At 38.2% G+C, this 19,904-nt stretch overlaps 1 protein-coding gene across 10 annotated transcripts in view; it reads right to left on the bottom strand.

Moving 5' to 3' along the window:
* The window catches only part of GRID1 (glutamate ionotropic receptor delta type subunit 1), a 511,036-nt gene that overhangs the window by 17,395 nt on the left and 473,737 nt on the right, over positions 1–19,904 (bottom strand). For all 10 annotated transcript variants that reach the window (XM_064716077.1, XM_064716079.1, XM_064716085.1 and 7 more), the window contains 3 exons: positions 8,954–9,149; positions 1,642–1,808; positions 65–305 (listed from right to left, as the gene is read on the bottom strand). In XM_064716077.1, the coding sequence (XP_064572147.1) occupies positions 65–305; positions 1,642–1,808; positions 8,954–9,149 (604 nt within the window). The remainder of the gene's footprint in view (positions 1–64; positions 306–1,641; positions 1,809–8,953; positions 9,150–19,904) is intronic.

The raw sequence follows: 19,904 nt of genomic DNA, 5'->3' as shown, positions 1-19,904 counted from the left end.
CACTTGCTCTCTCTTTCTTTTGTGTTCTCTACTTTTAATTGTGATAAGAATAAAAGTTATGGACCTCTTTCGGTGTTTCTTGATGACAACGGTTGCTGTTCCACCACAACTCCAATGCTGCCACCAAGCAAGCAAGAAGAAGGCCTATTGCTAAAATGCAGAAAACTCCTGCAAAACTGTGCAGCTTGAGTGCCTTCCCATCTGTCTGTGCATTGGTATGGCTATTCAGGTCACAGCGTCCCATCCGTGGCCACCACTTCTGCTTAAGAACATCCAAATCTCCACTTTCTTGCAACTCTAGGATCCTGCAGAAATTTTAAAAGACAAGTATTATTTACAATGATACTTTTTTACAGGGTTTTTTTTTGTCTTTTCCTTATGCTTCAAAGCTCTTAAATCTACCATCCCATAATTCAAAACTCCAACCCCCTCCACCACCAGAGTGCTGAGACTCCCTTATACCAAGATTTCTTTCTACTCACAGCAGCAGGTAAACTCCACTGGGTAACTTTAAGGAAAAAAGAGACTGTAAAAAATTCCACTGCAATGCAAACAGCATTTCCAGGGGAAATCACCACATTCCAGTTAGTTATGCCTGGTCTGGCTACATTCAGCTGCAGCAGCTGGTCCCACTAGTGAAATGCTCAACCCACTCCACTGCTGCTCTCCTACAGTAATTCCAAAAATATGTGAGGCTAAACATGCTACTGTTTGTGCACCACTTAGTACAAATCTGTTTAAGCAGCGACCAACTCATTTATTTTAGTAAATGTAGTTTATTCAAAAGGATTTTACTTCAATGCTGTTACTTAATGCCTGAATTACTGTGTTAACAGTTGCTAATTAATCATTGTTTTGTCTCTTGTGAAGTGTCCCGTCTCTGCATGAATGATTCATTTTGGATTTGGTTTGATAACTGTTTTAGCTGTTTACTAACAATCTTTTCTCTTGAGGCAGCTTTGTCTCCAGTTGTGCAGCTGGAGTTTTGCTCCTTTTTATGAAGGAGAAGCAAGATGAGGCAATCTCGCTTCAGATCCCTGCCTGGAGCAGAGCATGGGCTCACCTTCTGCTAAGGGCACACATCCCTGCACAGCTGTGTGTCTTCAGCTCAGGGCACACATTCACATGGACAAGACACACCCAGCTGGTAGCTCAGAGATCACTAAACAGCATCATTTTATAGTTTTCTGGTCTTGTCAGTCCCATGCAATTCCCTGCAATTCTTGTTGCCCTGCACCATCCTGAGTCCTGGACCAGTCCCTGAACCCTAAAGGATAAGGCAGAGCATTGCTGCTTGCTTCCTGCAGGGAGCAATGCACTGCTTCAGAGCCTGCAGAACATGGCATGAGCTCAGGATCTCTCCTCAATCTCTCCTCTACCTCTCACCGAGCTCTGAGGACATCAGTCCTGTGCCAGAGGCAGTGCTGGCTGAAGGTGTGAGGCCACATATCACCTCCAGTCCCCTCCTCCCAAACCAGATGCACATGGAGCAGAAGGAGCAGCAGCTTTGTTGGAGCCTGAACTCGTAACCTCTCTGCTGTCATCTGTTCATTGTTCTTTATTAATTAAATGCCAAAATTAATGTGAACAGTCGCTGGCTATAGACAGAAATGCATTAAAATGAGCTTTGTTTCAGTTTACCTCTGGGAGAAAAGATCTCTGTAGGGACTTCCATGCTGGAGTGCTATCCCATATCCTTTGCTGCTGATGCTGTTTCCAATGACTGTCACAGAGCACTCATCATCTGTCAGTGCAGCATATTCCACCACTGTCACATCCCACAGGAAAGCATAATTTCCCTTTTTTGCCTGTAAATACAGCATGAACACAACACAGTCTAAACTAAACTGCATTTCTAGGTAGAACAAAACCTAAGCCAGCAAACAAATCCAAATCTTGTCACTATTCCTTGGTGATATTTCATTAGGTCACAGTTTATATGCAGACCTTCAACAGAATACATTTGTAACAGTTTTCTCTCCCAGCAGGGCCTCACCTACTTCAAACCTTGCTAAAATATCTTCCATTTTTTAGTATGCACATAGGATAGCTCAGCCATCTAGAAGTGTAGGTGAAGCTTATGTAAAGGTTATTAATTATAAATGAAAGCCATTGCTTTAGATGATGAAATTGGATGCATGTTTTGTAGGAGACATGGAATGTGACTGGTTCCACAGATTTAAGTGACAAGACTGGCATATTATGAGCATTAAGTGATGAGCATCACAGGTACCAAAATTGTAATTTTTCCGCTTTGCTCATATAAACATGTAAATAAACAAATTTGCCTTGCAAGTAAACACAGCTCTTCTGAGAGCTATGTTAGTCCAGTAACAAAAGGCACACACTGAGCTGAAAGAGTTCCCTCTTTTCTTCACAGGTAAGAAGGTTCACAAGCATGTACTATTATTTCAGGTTTGGGATAAATATTGCTTTAACACATATCCATGCAGATATCCTTAAATATCAGCTTTAATTGGAACTGAAACCAAGGCCTGCACACAGTGTATATAATGAATGTAATTAACACAAGATGTAAGAAAGATATCTGGATAGGGGTTCAGTAGAGTAAATTAAAATATCATTTTGTTGGTTAAAGTAACCATTGGTTGCCTAATATATTTAAGTAGATGAAGTCCTGTATATATTTCTTTATGGGAATTGATTCACAAAGCTCCCCTAGCAAATGGCTGCAGCTCTGCCACAGAACTAGTTCATCCTTCCAATTCTTTTCTAAGCTCAGTTTTGAATTCACCTTAAGTTTTTAAGACTCCATCAGTTATTTCATTACACTGGATTCCTCAGTTGAGCAAATAAGATAATTTACTTCATAAACCATACCTTTCTGAAGTCTCTACAGTTGCTTACACATGACAATAAATCAAATGGGTAAGGTACCTTCTGGGAGGCAGAATTCAGGGAAGCAAAGATTAAAATTATGTTGCCTAGACTTTCTGTAAGGTACTTGCTGCAATCCACCTATTTTCCTTGATTCCCTTTTATCTGCATTGAGGCAATCAAAGATCCACAAATTCACTTGCTTCTACATTAAAACAGAGTAGAAATGTTATATCCTTTCTCTTTGGTAAGATGTGAAAGAGTCTGTACACTGAACCCTTGGAAAATATTTTTATTACTCGGCCACATTGTGTTCCATGGTAAATAATAATTCATATGATTTTGCCACCTATTATAGGTTCCTATTATATAGGAAACTGTCAGAATTAAAAATATGTCCTCAGGGGATCAAAAGCAGCAGCACATGTTACTGTACACAGAATTTACTCAAAATCCATTATATTAGAGAACAAAAGTCCTGCCTGATGGATATACAGAAATCGGACACCCCAGAAAGATCTGGCCTAATTCACTATGTGAATTAGGTAAAATGTGTTTTACATTTATCTGGGTATTTTTAAGTTGGTTGGTTGAATTTTTGTCTTCTTTTTTTGTTGTTGTTTGGTTTGATTTTTTGTTTTTTGGGTGGTTTTTTGTTTTGTTTTGGAGTTTTGGGGTTCAGGGTTTTTTTGCTGTTGTTTTTGGGGTTCTTTTGGTGATTTGTTTAGTTTAAAGAGCTGTATTTCTTCTCTGTTCTATCAGAACTGGTCAGCAAATCATCTTTCCACATTTGCATTCAGAAAAGAACACTGACAACACAATACATTCCTTATCTATCTCTTAGTAATACTTGAGGAATGCAATATTCCTCAAATATTCGACTTGTATTACAATGCACTGACTAAAGAAAAAAAACACATTATTGAGTCTACTTTTCACTCCTCAGCTTTCTGTATGTTATCTTATATACAAGGGCTTTGTACACAGACTTTCAATGCTGTACAGCAGATCTTTTGTAAAGGTCTACTTCTCTTGTGTTTATAGTGCTGCTATCCTAAATCACATCCTGCAACTGCAAATGGTCAATAAACCAAGTCTGCCAGAACTCTTCAAATCTATTTTACATATTTTTAATGACATAAATCAGCCTATCCAATGTCATCACATCTGTAAAGCATTATTTCTCTGACAGCCTGATCATTTTAGCACAATCAGGAATCTAACTTTTGAACTCTTGGTTGTGTTTATGTCTCAACTCCCAGAAATCCTGGGTGCAAGGCTGTGTCCCCTCCCTCTCTGATTGCCAAAACCAGAATCTCCAAAGATCCCTTTTTCCTAAGAACTAAGAAGTTCTTTCCAAACTTCTTCCACTTGTGAAATTTTCTTCCCTGAAGAGTGAAGACCTCATACTATTAGTGTGTGTTCATTGTGTGGAAAGTTTTCTTATAACAAAATGTTTAGTTGCTGTCTAAATTCGGCATCCTTCACTTCCCTGTTAATATCTGTTGTGACAGCTAAGCAGTATCATTTGTTCAATTTAAGGAAAAGCTGTCAAACTTTGAAAAACATATGTACAAGATACATAAGTGCAAACATACATGTGTGTCTGAAATAGGCTGACTTTTTATATACCTTCACTAGGCAAGCAGTAAAAGCCAAATAAAATCAAATTGACATTTATTTTCAATGAAAAATCAACCTCAAATTTTAAATGTAGTTTAAACTTTATTTTTAATGAAAGACTCCATGTCTTCATGTAGGAATGTAGGAAGAGTGCAAAAGGGCCTGTGCAAATGCCAGCTGAATAAAAAATGACTGAAATAAACACAGAATAATGAGCTCAAATTTATACTTCAGTCTTCTCATTGTACTTCCTATTTTTCTCCTTTGTTATGGCCTTACTGTGACTCTCAGCATACAGGCATGCCTCACAACAAACTAAAAATCACTTGGTTAAACTTTCAGAAACCTCTTTATCAGGAAGTCAGCCAAAGCAGCACCCATTTATTCCATCGAGGTAGAACAACTACTTTGGCTTACACCAAGGACACCAGATTTATCCTTGGTTTAAGAGATTTAAGAAAAAGAACACCCTGGGCAAAACTTATACTAAAAAAATATATTTATTCTTCACAATCCTAAAAAGTTAAAAGGCTAAAGAAGATGTCTTCCTAGACAAGACAAGGGCCACAGAGAAAATAGTACTCCAGGAAAGCAGTAAACAACCCCATGATATCACTCTTCAGGGTGGATGGAGATAGAGGAATATTGTTCAAAGGGTCCTGGCTTACTGATGGTTAAACAGTGTTGTTTCAAAGAAAGATGCTAAGAAATAACAGCATGATAAAAGATTGATTCCAGAGTAATCACTGATATATCTGTAATTTTTCTGAATTTTTTGAAGAAGCTATCATATTTAAGACAGAAGTGCCAGAATAATGCAAAATTCATCATTAATTTACTGCCAGAACAGAGTGTCAGTGTAGCTGATCCCATTACATGGCTGATACCACAGAAATATCAAAAAATGACCTTTACATTGGCATTACTGGAGTAGTTCAAAAAGATGGTTGGGTAACATTTATCTATAAAAAACTCCTTTAAGAGAAGCAACATAATTCTAATAAAAAAAAAAAAAAACAAACCACGCCATTTGACCCTGTTGAAATGTTTCAAGCATTAAAATAATTAAGGAACCACTACAGGATTCAATAGATTCAGGTTTAAGGAAGCATTTGCTTTTGCTTCACAGGCTGATGGGTCAAGAAATGGAGAAATTTATGAAGCTCTATGAGAGCAATCACAATTCACAATATTAAATTCATTGGGAACAAAGTAGTTTTTAAAAAATCATACTAAATGAACTTTTAAGCTACTTCTACTCTCAAAATTAGAATGAAGAGAGATCACTCTGATTTAATGCTCAGTGATCATTAAGGAAGCAAAAAAGAAAAGGAAAAAACTCTTACTGTGCTATTGCCTAAATCAATGATGCATCTTCATTTTGTGCTCTACTTAGTTTTGATCACTTTTCATCAAAAGTGATAGGAAAAAAAGAAACAATTCAGAGAAGTTTTGGCATTAAATTAATTGGACAGGGGAACAATCTCAACCAAAGCAGGGTATTATAAAATGCAATAATGAGCTTAATTCTCCCATCTGTATATATTGCAGAAGCAGGATCACATGGGGATGATATTACTTCATTCTTTCAAAGCAAAAAATGAGTGTTCCCAAAGGAAATAAAATCCACACTATGTTAGTGCAATCAGTAATTACCCTGATTGCCAGTGGATGTAAAGCAGAGCAATCACTAAGACTTTGGCTGTAGAAACTTTCCTGTGCCAGCATTAGTCAATCCTCATCTATGATAGTCCCAGACAGCTCAATGTGGCAAAACAGCATCTTGTATGGACTGGTGGTTTGTGTGGTTTCTGCTCCTGTGCTCTGCAGAGGCATTGCTAAATAGGAGGAGACTTTCCATCTTCAATGATCACTTTCAACTATCTTGGGAATACAGCAAAAGCAACCTTCTCCCCACCACCCTCGGCTTTCAGGAGTCCTCCTGTCTCTTATGTGACAGCGAAGTGCATTCCTGCCTTTTCTTGGCCCTCCCAGTGCTGCAAAAGCTGTGCCTTGCCCATGGGAGATGGTCACTGTGGCTGCAGGGAGACTCTGCTGTGTCTGAAGAGACATCTCTGCCATGGCAACCAAACGCCATGAAAGCTCACATGACTTTGAAAACTTTAAATGTTTTCAGACAGCCAAAGGGAGTAGGAAAATCTCCCTGAAATGGAGAAAGATAAATGGGATAGGAACAAACATTTGAAATACCTGTCTGTGGCACAAATAACCAGCCCTCCGTGTTTTGCACTGAAGTGGCATGGCTTTGTTTGTAACTGCAGTTGAACTGTGATACTGTCTGAAGATAATGGAAAGGAGAAGGAGGGAAGAAAGGATAGTAGTGATTTTTTTTTCTTTTTTCTGCATTGTGTCAGGCAAGTCCTCATTCAGAAAAATGCTTTATGAATCTTTTTATGCTAGAGAGATTTAGAGCTCCCATTTCCTATGAAACACATTTGTAAGGCATATTTACATCTCTTTCATACAGCAGTATGTGTTTATGGATGGAAACTCTCATTTCCTTGGCTGACATCAATTCTCCTTTAAAAAAAAAAACCCAGAATTTCTAGCCATAATATTTGACATAGAAAACTTGTCTGTTTATTCAGAGAGTTCAATGAGCTAGGAAGAGTGACACTTAAACTATAAACACAATAGTTTAGTTGACAATGTTATTAAATATTAAAGCCAATTTATGTAGGTGTCTAATCAAATAGCGGCCTCGGTCATCTTTGGGGACTGAAGTAAAATTTAGTTGTTGTTGACATTAATTGAATGAGCTGATCTAGTTATATAAAAATCACCCTACAACACTGAAATCAAACTTAGTATGAAAAGTTATTATCACATAGATAGGATGGAGCTGCCAGCTCCATACAGACAATATAATTGGTATTCTCAACTGCCTGCCAATCTAGAGTTACATTTCTGGCTTAGCAAATGTAGCTATCATAAATGGCAGCATGCACTAGGCTTACAGCATAAGAGTATTTACAATTTAATGGATAAAGAGCATCCACTGCCATAAGAATGTTAGAAAAAAGAAAAGTAAAATACTGAATATTTTTCTAAGTTAAACTGTTTTATTATTGGCTTAAATGCTAGGATACATAGAAAATTATTTAATGTCTCTATTTCTCCTCTAAATGCTACCAAAACACATCAAAAGAGGGCTCATTTTCATAAAATGCTGAGAAGATTAAGGAAAAAAGAAAAAAGCTAACAATCACTGCAGACTTTGCTATTGCCAGAGCTCTACCTCATCCCCAAGGAAGAGAGGATTTTGGAGCTGAGGGCAGATGGATTTGGGGAAGCTCATCTGAGGGGTGGGCAGGGAGTGCCCAAATTGACTGAATACTTGTGTGCTAAGACAAGAAGTGTCTGCATAAAGATTTTGTCCAAAAGTCGAGTACAGAATTGGAAATCTTTTGCTAAAGGAGTTTGAATTGTGAAATGGGATGGCTTGCATTTCTTGTGTTCACCCTCTTCATGGCACTGTAAAAACAGTAGAATTTGGATACTGTCTGTTCAGAAAAGGTCAAAAAATAAAAAGGAAATACAAGCCAAAACAATTTTATCATGCCCCATGTACAAAAGCATAAAGAACTAGTAAATCGCTGTTTCACTGACAAGAGTATCTCTGATCAAACATTCACTATGGTAATAAAAACTGTTAACTTGTTTTAGGGAAAAAAATCAATAGACAGATGAAGAGGACACTTTTCATTAAAGGAGCAGCACATCAAGGCTTTCAGCATGCATCCCTTCTGTGTAATGTAGTGGATGTGTTTGATGTGAGGTGCTACCTGATTTTGCTGAGATTCAAGATGGGGAACAGAGGGGAGAGGCAGGCTACAAGAGAGAATGGGTATTTGCAATGGCCAATACTCATTATCACAGGAAATAGAACAAAGATGCAGCATCCCAAGCTGTTATACATCAGTCCTTGAATGCCACATTAATTCTCTGCTCCACAGAAAATGTGTAGCTTTATCTGAGGGAAATAACATTTTGGTAAAACACAGTGTCATGTGAATGCATTTTTCAAAGTCTGGAAGAAACAAAGAAAAATCTTGCATTAAATTTCTGTTTCAAAAGAAATGAGCATTCATTCTGTGGATCCCTTGATTCTTACTCATGTTTCCAGTCTTGAACTCAGAAAAAAGAAAACAAACTCAAATGAGCAAAGGACAGGAGTCAGTACTGCATAATGTAAAGAATTATATCCAAAAAAGCAGCTCCCCGAAACTGAGAAACTTTAGATCCAAAGGACTTACATACTGAAAACTTCTGCAGAGCTAAAGTACTTAAATTCAGAAGAGGGACACCAAACTATGATTCTTATCTGCCATCAAGGTACTAAAAGGAACTTTATATAGGTATTTAGGGGGGGGTTAAATGACTGTAATTTCTTTCCTTTGACTTAACATTAACTTCATGGAAACAACATTGATACAGAAATGAAATGAAATCCCCTGTGATCCAGTCTTACCTTCCTGATGCCTTCAGAAGGGTTTGATACACAATTATCTGCCCCATTATTCTTACTGATAGTCCTCCACAGTTCAGCAAATGTGTTATCCTGCTCCAAAGGGTTGGTCCCTTTTGCTTTAAAGTATTCATACACTGCTGAGTCCCTGACTGTGCCATAAGATATATCCATTTGTTTGGACAGATCCTGAAATGTTCTGAAATTGAAGCGATATTGAGAAATTAGTGTTGTACATTAGAGAGATTTCATTAATTAAATGGTTTCTTTCAATGTCTGTCACCATCAGAAAGCACCCTCACCAAATAACATTTCCATATTTCATTCCTTATCATAAAGGAAAGCCAAATAATTATTTAATTGTACTGAGCTCATATGATTTTAACTACACTCAAGCTCTTTTTCACCCCAGTGAAGATTTTTTTTTTGAGAGATAACTTTCATGTTAAATATGCCACCAAGATTGCCCAAGAATATGTGATAAAGACTTACCTGAACACAGGAAAAACTCAGATTATAAATATAAATATAAACTTCCAGCCCCATCAACTTCACAGAAATACCTTGCAGAATTCAGTGGAATTAGTTTGCAGTTATACCAGTGTTCCATCTCACTCCAAATCAATATGAGTGTTTTAAACAAACAAATAAAATCTTGCTTCCAATTTCCACTAAGTCTCTCTCACTTTCTCTTTTCACAGCCTCTAGTAAAACAGGCATTTTTCATTCACACAGAGGCCTAACTTTCATTTACTCATCATATACAACTCTGGAAGTGTAAATGGACCTCACCCCGAGTGGCTGTGAATGCACAATTTATTTTCAAATTGTACAGAATGTAATTCACTCCTGTTTTACAGCCTTTTCTGCACTGAAAGGTGTAAATCACTGCCTGCATCAAGGAAAACCAGCCCAAGCTTCAAAACATTTAAGGTGACATCATTGCCATCAGAAGCAGGATCCTGGCTGATTATTTTTAGCTCTTCCAGAGGTTCATTCCCATTCCTGTGCCTTCTTCCTCTGCCCTCAAGTATCACCTCTTTGCTGTGCCACCATCTGAGCATACAAACACACATTTGACCACTGATGACTACACACACCAGCAGGGACCAAACTGAAGCTCTTATATAATGTTTTCTCTTCTTTAAAATGCTTTATAAATGTGTGGTTTCACCTATTATTAACATGCTTCTGATATAACCAACCAACATTGCTTGACATCAATTAAACTAAAGCAACCCTCCCTGCCTCACCCCATTTCTTTTTCCCAAAAACAATCTTCCAGAAATGAAAACTTCCCGATCAATAGATCTGAAAGGCCATCTTCCCCAAACCTCCAGCTCCTGGAGCCACAAAAGCAGAACATTTTGGCTTGCAGCTTGCGCAGATTTCTTCACAATGCTTCTGAGGAGCCTTCCCTTGGCCCATGAGCCAAAGCTGTTTCCCACAGTTGAAGACTTGTCATAGACAATATTTTTCTGCCACCCTCTTCCCTGTTTCAGTGGGGAGATGGCACTGCTGTCACCTCACATGCCTGTAAGATTCCCTGCTACACTATTTAAAGCAAAGCAATCTGGGCATACACACAATGCCCCATAAAAACACACAGAGAGCTCTTCCTTCTCCTCCTCCACATCACCCCCAGGCCTCCCAGGTTGAGGTGCACAAGGTGCCCTTCTCTGGCACTCCTGCTGTGGGAGCCCTGTCCCCAGGCTGCAGCTCCAGGGGCTCCTCTCAGCACAGCCCCTGCCCCAAACTCTTCGAGCTCACAAGCTGCTTCAAACAGTTTAAGTGGTTTAAGTTCTTAAATTGTGTTAAGGACTTTTTATCATTTTAAGCTGTTAAGCAGCTTTAAGACTGTGTGAACAGCTTCTCTCTATATACATTGCACACTTGTGGATTTGGGCTAACTCTAGGAGTTCCACCAAACCCCAAACTTCCTGTTATTTCCATAGCTCTGTATATGGCAACTGATAAAGTACAAAACAAACACCCTGGAGGTTGTTGGAAATTCAAAATGCTAATGAAAAATAGGAGAATTTGATCAGATTTTCTTTCCTTTTTTAATGATCCTGGAAAGTCTGTTCTGCTCCCCTAAATGTTTCCTGTACACATGGAACCATTTTTCCTCCAGTCTTGACCTACATGATTACATGCTGCATTTATTTCTGGCTTTATTTTTTAAGGTAAGTTTCATAATATCCCAGGGAATTGCTTAAGCTACAAGAGTGGATGACTTGGCTGTTGAAAGACACATTTCTGCCCACAGGGCAAAAAAAGGTACTCAATATACACAGGAGGGTCTTCTGTGGCAACCCTTTCCCACCAGATTTAGTGCAGAAACTTTGGTGTGTGTAGGAAAGCATGTTTGGTAGAAGCAGAGTAGCAAGAAGCACAGAAATATGTTTAACTTATATACTTTAACACAGGTGTCAGCTGGTAACAACTTTACAAATGCCTGCTCCTGACACCACTATTCTGTTTGAAAGTTTGAACATGACGGTTTGGATAGTTAAAAAAAATTAAACTTGCAATTTTAATATTATCAGTATTTTCTGTTTTCATTTATTGCCATGGAAGCTTTTACTGAGAAATGTGCATTTTGTTTTAGCTAAATTGCACTTTATTGACAATCGGTATTTTTATTTTAGCTAAATTACATTTTATTGACAATCAGTACTGCACAAAAGCACAGTACATGTTGCTTTATGAGCAGCACAGTTTGTTCAATTCTCTAAGCATCATAGGGCAGAGAGAGCAGATCTGGGGTTTAAATCAAGTGCTTGCAATAAACAGACAAGCATACAGGTGGCAGGGAGGGAAGGACAGAGTTGGCCTGGCTGTGAGAGTAAGGTAACCCCTTAGCTGGCAGCATTTCTCTGGAACAGAAAATGTGGAGTACTACGTGTCCTAAGGATTTCTTGCAGTGCAATGTTGGATGTTTTGGACCACTTAGCCAAAAAATCTATCTCAGAAATTATCCTAACAGGGAGTGGTCCCAGCTGCAGTTCTTACTCTGTATAAAAAATATCTCTGCTGTATTTCTGCACTGAAAGTGGAGGTGATGCTCAGCACATCCATGGCTAGAGAAGTGGTCAAAAGATTTCAGCATGGTGGGCATGGACACATGCATAAACAATACTGGATGGAGATGAATTATCTCCTACTTTTTACAGGGTGAAGTAAGATTATCACAAGGGTAGGTTTTAAAAACTATTAGTTTAAATCCCTCAAATTGCCTTTGCAAGACAAAATCACTCACTGCTACTTTTCAGATGCTGGCTGTACCTTACAGTTGTGTCATTCTCTAAAGGCAGCTGTTGTCATTGTTCTTTGTGCAACCAGCTGTCAGCTGGACCCATCTCCTTTAGCCACTCAAATTCTTGTCTCACTTTCCTATGGCAAAGATTTCATGCATTTAATATACAAAATTATTTGCAACAAAAATGTGCAGCATAACAAGATGCCCCATTAACCTCACCACCTCAGTTATTGGATCTCACAAACCATTAAAGGCTCTTTGTAAGTGTGATTAAAGATAAAGCCAGTAAAGCAGAAAAAGCCAATGTCCCTCACTTACTGTTACAGGAGCACAACTTCAATTTGTACATAAATACATCCACTGTGTGATTGCTATAATTGACAAGTACATGTAAACCAATTGATTTAAGTAAATGTATTTTCAGTCAACCTAAAGAAAAATGTTGTCTTTTAAACCTGTGTTACCAGCCAAAATATTTAATGCCCATATTTACGCCTGCTAGATGAACACAACAATTGATATGTATTCCCAGTGGAATTACAATTACTTCATGCAGAATCAACTGAAGACTGGGCTCTCTGCTTGTTTCATGCGTTAGAAACTCATTGGCATAAAACAAATGCTGCAGAAGACACAGACAGGCAATACCAGTATTAGCACTTATGATTAGACCACTAGAACTAATTCCCAGAATAAAAATATTGGTTAAGACACACTTTTTGGAGATGTTTTGTTACTTGTAAAAGCCTTGTGGAGCTGTAGATACACAGACAAAAAATATGCTGCCAGTATTGGTTTATTTTACTCTGTTGCTGCTCTATGTCCAAGACTTCTGGATGAATAATAAGTGACAGACTAAACTTGACACCAGGTGCTTTGAGGAAACTGCTGATCAATTAACTGAGCTGCAGGCACCTGGATCATCAGATGTGATCAAAGTATTTTTCAAAAGAAAAACATGTTCCCGTCATTTAAAAAAAAATAAAAATAAAATAAGGATTTTTTTGTAGTGACCCTGAGATTTTTGCTCAATGCAGCATAATATTGTAGGTGATGGCTGCCATAAAGATAAAGTGCACCAGAGATGATGAGACTTTTTAAGCTGCTCTGCCTAAATGAAGTCTTAAAAATGCATACATAAAATGTATAGTACAAGTCCTAAATTTCTATCTTTAAATGCCTTGAGGCTAATATATTTTCTTTTAAACTTTTTCCCCCAAAAGTTAAGAATTCATTACATCTGCAGAATTAAATATAAGTGCAGTTCTTAACAAGAAATGTTTTCTCCACACAATTATGTGAGAGGGAAATATGTATTTTTTGCAGTGGGAAAACAGTAAACCCAGCAAACTTCAAAGTAAAAACAGATGTATCTGAACTGATTTGACAAGCTCATACCAGCACTGTAAGCCTAAGAAACACCTATGAGCTGAAACCTAGAACATAAAATCCTATCTGAAAGGAGATTTATTGGATAAAGTTATACCCTGTGGAAAGCAATGAGTTGAAAGAGAATTCTGCCCACTGTGAACTGCAGAAAAGTGCAGAATTTTGAGACCTAAAATTGCTGAGAACTCCTCCCTCCAAGGCAGAACTTTCAGTGTCAATGAGGACAAATAAGAAAATGGTGTTTGCTGCTATCACATCAATCCACCCACAAAGAGATGAACTTGGAAGCCAAGCAAGCCTTGCCAGATCAGATTGTCATTTCTTGCTGTCCCCCAAGAGAAAAGAGTCTGCAAAGCTGAATCAAGGCTGAAGAGGTACTGCAGTGGCACAGACAATGAGCAGATGCTCTACATGAGCACATCTTACCATTGAGAACCTCAGTCCTGATCTGAGTCCTGATTAATTTTTATATCCATTTATGAAACTACAAGACAAAGGATTTGAGCCTCCATCCATTGTTCACAAATGAACAATCTTTGGAACTCCAGTTTTAAATAAAATTTATGAGTGGGTAGGGTAAAGCTTGTCTTCATACATCAGAAACTGAGTTCAAACTTTCACAAAAAGAAATTCTTTAGAGCTGGTCTACCAAAGCTGAACAGTTTAACTGGCTGAAGAGCTGAAAAAAAAAACCAAACCAAAAAATTCCCTCTGCTATGGATATAAAGTACCACTAGGGGATGATAGTCTCACTGACTCAGAGACTTGTATGAAGAGCTTCACTGTGCTGCTAAATGAAAGATAAAAAAGCACAAGCCCACTTAAAATGGAAGAGAACAGCAGTTAGTGTCTCTAAACACTAGTGCAACTGGTGTATACTTTCATGAGCTGTACAAGAAAGGGCTGAACAATGAGGTAACATTAGAATTGACCTATCTTTATCACCTCCAAGTCTAAAAAGTTAATATAAGTAAAAAAAAAAAGTATTATGCATAATTTGGTAGATTTTCTTTGTTTGTTCCATTGGAAAGTTATTAGTGTGTGTTAAACTGGACATACAAGAACTGAAAGATGGGCTACTTTAAAGATTATTCTTAGTGGGGCCAATAAAACTGTTCAAGGTATTATTAGAATGGCCATAGACTAAGTACAGAGAATTAAAACGAAAACAAGTTTATCTCCACTTCTTCTAACGTTAGACTTCAAAAGAACTGGGTCCATGATTTTCATTTGAGCATCTGGGATTTTCTTTGAAATTATGAATAATGAAACTGAGCTCTTAAATCAAGCCTTAAATTGCAAGCTTCTCTATAGCCACGTGATCAAATTCTGCATTGTATCATTTCACTTCAAGTCACTTTAAATGCTCTTAATTCTGTCTCAATGCAGTGATGATGTGCAGACCAACAGATTTCTTCATCAAATACTTCAAGCAAAATTTTAATTTTAGCAACGGAGATAGTCCAGTAGAGATCAGCAGCACTACTTGCATGCTCTAGGTCAAGTTCTTCGCCAGCAAATATATATTTCTTCATAATTCATATAAAACTCATTTTATCTGATCTCCAGGAAAAACACCATCCACTTTAAACAAAAGCTTTAACAGAAAAAGCCTCTACAAGTGGAGTTGTAAGTATTGACAGATTGAACTACACAGAATCAGCGGAGTTACAGCCCTTCACACCAGGACTGAACCTTTCCAAACCACAGCAGGAGACAAAGTGCAGACAGTCAGGGCTGTGTCTGCTCTTGTCCTCACCAGTGGGGCAGGAGCAGCTGCTACACAGCATTTCAAAGAAGCAGGGACTTTCCTCCAGTCGCACAACCAATCAATTGACATGTGTCACAGAACACGTTGCCATGTCAACCCCCTACTCTTCCTATAGTTAAAACAAATAGTGATTGAACTCCTCAGCAGGTAATGGCACTGCAGCAGCTTTTTCATGCTTATAATGGTCACTGCTGCCAGTGTGGTGCTATCTCTGAGACTCTGATTGGATTGAGACTTACTGCCCTAAATGAGGTGCAACCAAAAGTAAAATGTAACATTCAGTTCTAGGGAGAGGATGCTAAAGCCAGCTTTATTTCTGCCCCAGGAGGAAGGGGTTTGCTACACATCCTGCATGCCATGCAACAGTTCTGTCACCCACCCAGAGCAGCATCAGGAGCCCTTCTACTGCCCTTAAAGAAACTTCTTTTGTAGGCTTCCTAGCAGAATCAATAGATAGAGCAGTACTGCTGAGATCAGTGAAACCAGTCATGCACAAAAAAGCACATGCTCAAGGGTTACAGGATTGGAGACAAAAATACGAGCAGTAAGAAAAATGAAAAACAAAATAGCCAAATAATACATACACAAAGCACCAGAAGCATTCAACTCATAGAGCCTCCAAACTGATTTAATTGCTTTCAAACAACTTTCAGAAGCCTCTGTTCCTACATGTAAAGGGAAAAGACAAGTAAACCAAACTGCTTTCTTAACTCCTGACATAGCACTGACTTCCCTGCAGACTGAGTGTTTTCACTGGGGCTCTATTCTGCAGAGCTACTGCATGATCAAGTTTTGAAAGAAGGGAACAAACAGAATGTAAACCCATTGAAATGCAAAGGCAGTCAAGCCACTAACAAATTATACACTGTCATGTTTATGATTTTAGTAGTAATTAATTACTAGCTACACACATTGTATTGGCAAAACATTTGGAGGCTATGTGTACTTTCTAAGAGTCTGAGATGCAGCAGAAATACGTTCTGTTACCAGGACTTGAAATTCCACTTTTGCTTTACCAATCTCAGAACAATCTGCAGCACTTTCACTGAAGTCAAGTGTGGAGGATGCAGGACAAAATCCCTAAAGTAGGCTGTGTCCCATTGCTCACAGAAGTCCTTAGTATCTCCCAGCAGTTTATTTAGGAAACATGCCCATTTTCAAAATTTCAACACTATTTCTGGCTACAAGACTCAAATTTGGATCCAAAAATCAAACTGGATTCTCATCATAATCAGTAAAACAGGTTGTTCTGTAAACAAAATTAAACCTCTGGGTATTCCTATCCATTGCTATTTCTAAATTATGCCCTCAGGACCACCTCAACTACTCCAATCATCTGCAGTGATCTCTGTGAGTGAGACTTGACTTGTCACTGGATCCTAAAAGTCCATTTTGCCTAGAGCTGATGCTGGCTCTGCTCCAGCACTGCACATAAAGAAATCTGTTAAACAGATAGAAATAAGCTAAACCTCTCCTGATTGCCAGTCCAGTGTTTCTAACTATACTTCCAACCCTTCTCCTCTCCAAACCTCCTCCAGGCAATAAAAGCACGTCACTTGGATTGCTGATTTTTTTCATTAACTTATTTATAATTTATTTTTTCTTTCTGGATGTCCCATGTTTTCTGAATTGTTAGCACATTGTAAAAAAACCATGATGGTCATTACAGGAGAAGTTACGATTGTGTTGCTTGAAATGTTTTCCAAACCACAAAATTGTGTAATAAACTATTCCATTAATAGTGATAACAATGGAAATTAGTTTCTGAGCATTTGCATCTCAAAGCTGAATCCACTGGGGCCCCATAGTTTGTGATCCCTGGATGTGAGGGATAATTTATGATTGCATTATGAGCATTTATGATTGCATATGAATGCATCTGATGTCTAAGGGAGTGAAGTCAGAGGACAGTCTTTCCTTTACATTTACAAGGGCTGTTTACATAACCTTTTTCACCACATCATTTTTCCATATTTTTAAAAACTTAATAACCTTGAGGTATTCCCCAGTTTGCCCACCATGTTTGCAGTTTAACAATGAAAAGTATCAGACTGACAAAGAGACACTCAGAGCATCTAACACATTAGAGTTTCTTTTAAGATGCAGGCCCAGGATTTCAAAGTGTGGAGCTTTAATTTGTATGCTCAGATCCACATTTAAACTGCTACATGACTGGGCAGATTTTCAGAACAGATCAAGGAAAGATTTGGCACAACAGCACATCTGTGCAACATTGACAGATTCAGTTTAAAGTCTGAAAGGGGATTCAGAGCAGCTATGAGCAGTTGCTGTTTCACCCTGCAAATCCAGAATAATCAGTCCTACTAAAAAATTTGGATAATTATAAATCCTTGATCCATACTCCATATTCCATCCAACAGTGAGAAGGATATAAAAATGCAAAGAAAAGGTGAAAACATGTCAAGAGCATGTTTGGAGGAAAAAATGCTCCTGTTTGGACTTTGAGTATTTCCTTGCTTTACTTTTAAATCACTTTGCCACTGTGGCCTTTCTCTGAGTAGCTCAAAGGGTTAACATGTTAATTAAAGCAAGGTATTCCACTCCTTAAATTATTAATTAAAATAAAAAATGCAGCTGGTGTTTAACAGCACCTCAGTCCCAACAGCAGGTTTTAGTCACTTCACCTAAATCAAACATATCATAAAGTTGGCATGAAAATCATATTGTCTGAATCAAACACATCTGGCAACTGACACATGCTTTTACCTATAATGAAAACAACAAGCTACCTATTACAAATGCAGATGCACTTTAAATTGTTTGCTACACTGATGTCTTCTACAGCTCACATTCAGAAGCTAAAAATCCTAATGAAGATTAATGATTAAGATCAAGAAGAAAGAAATTGCTTTCTTCCTTTTCCATTGCTGCTCTAAGTACTGATAATGCTGCTGTTCTGTTTTGTGCTCAGATGACAAAGAGTAGCTTTTTAATTAAATTGAGTGGGCAACAGATAAGCTTGGCTTCTTGGTGCTGCCTTATGAAGCCTTTACTTGGGGTTAGTGATACTTTGTACAATGACTGTTAGGATATCATTAAAGTCCATGAAATCCCAGTGTGGACCAAGGTCCTACACAACTCTTTCATCAATATCATCTTTCATCATAAATCAAAATAAGTTTTGATTTATCAGGAGTCCTGCATGTCAGCAGTCTCACAGTGGGGGTGGAGGGGCTGGATGAATTCAGATCTCCCAAAGGTACAATGTGATGCTGGAAAACAGCTTCACACCCTTCCCTTACCACAGGGAGCAAAGCAGAAGCTATCACTATTGACAGAAGGCAGAGAAGAAAACAGAGGGACTCTGAAGAGGCACCTTGATTGCTAGAGCATGTGCTGCATACTCCTGGGAAATCAAAACATGGGGCTCTTCATTAATACTGAAAGCACATATAGCATTCATCAGTTATTACTGATGTCTAAAGTGCATGCACTACATATGCATATTTCAAAGTCTGCAGGCCCACATGCCTGTTTCTCAGAGGACCCAGACTGAGCACACAGTGTCGGGTGCACTTCCCATCTCATCCTGATGTGCAGGAAGGCAACCAGGAAGAGAGACCTTACCCTTTGTCCTCTCCTTCCCCTCACCCTGAACACAAGTCTCTCTGAATACTGAACCTCATACGAGAAAGCACCAAAAAAGCACATCAAAAACAACTGGCTGCTCATTATATTGAGATTAATTAGTTTATTGGGCAGCCTAATTATATACCTTGAAATATGAGCTTGGAAATTACATTATTGCCATATGTAAGAAACACAGTGTTTAACAACCACCCCATTCTGACTGATGGTTTTCTATTTTCAAGATAGACATGACTATTCATAAATCAATTAAATTAAATCAGTGGCACATTCTCTCAGGCTGGTTTTAATGGTTTAGAAGGCAAACAACTTCAATGCCTGTGATTACATTTCTTGTAAAGCAGCAACCTTTGTCAGCTGTATCAAAACAGCTTTTCTGAGGCAATGCCATTCTCTCCCTCATCTCCAGATGAGTCTGGAAACACTCCTGTATTATACTGTAAAGGAGCACACGTGCAGAAGAAGAGAACATTGCTCAGCAAGGCAGATGAGTCCAGGAAATGGAAAGAAAACATGCAACCCTTCTCTTAGCAACACAGTACTATTCCAGAAAAGTTGGTTTTTCTCTCCAGAAAATATTCTGCAAAGTAAGAACTGATAGTATAGCACTCATGGTAATAAACAGTATCATGTCTTACTTCCCAAGGAAAATAAGTTCCTTTCTCCCCTGAACAACTATGACCTTGATTAAAAATGTTTTGCTGTGTTGTTTATTTTTTGGTTTGGTTTGTGGGTTTGTTTGTTTTGGGTTTGTTTTTACATCATCAGGAATAGTTTCTAAATCTCCTTATAAAGACACTCAATTTTTAAAGCCTTTCTTTAAATGGCAAGTTTACAAATTTCCACTTCATGGCAAGATGGTCAATAAATATTTTAGAATGCATTGGAACAACTTTTTTTTTCAGTAGATGAAATATCATCCT

The sequence above is a fragment of the Zonotrichia leucophrys genome, chromosome 6 (genome assembly GCF_028769735.1).
Source record: "Zonotrichia leucophrys gambelii isolate GWCS_2022_RI chromosome 6, RI_Zleu_2.0, whole genome shotgun sequence".
NCBI lineage: Eukaryota > Metazoa > Chordata > Aves > Passeriformes > Passerellidae > Zonotrichia > Zonotrichia leucophrys.
Note: the sequence above shows the minus strand (reverse complement) of the source record. Positions and strands in the feature narration are given on the sequence as shown.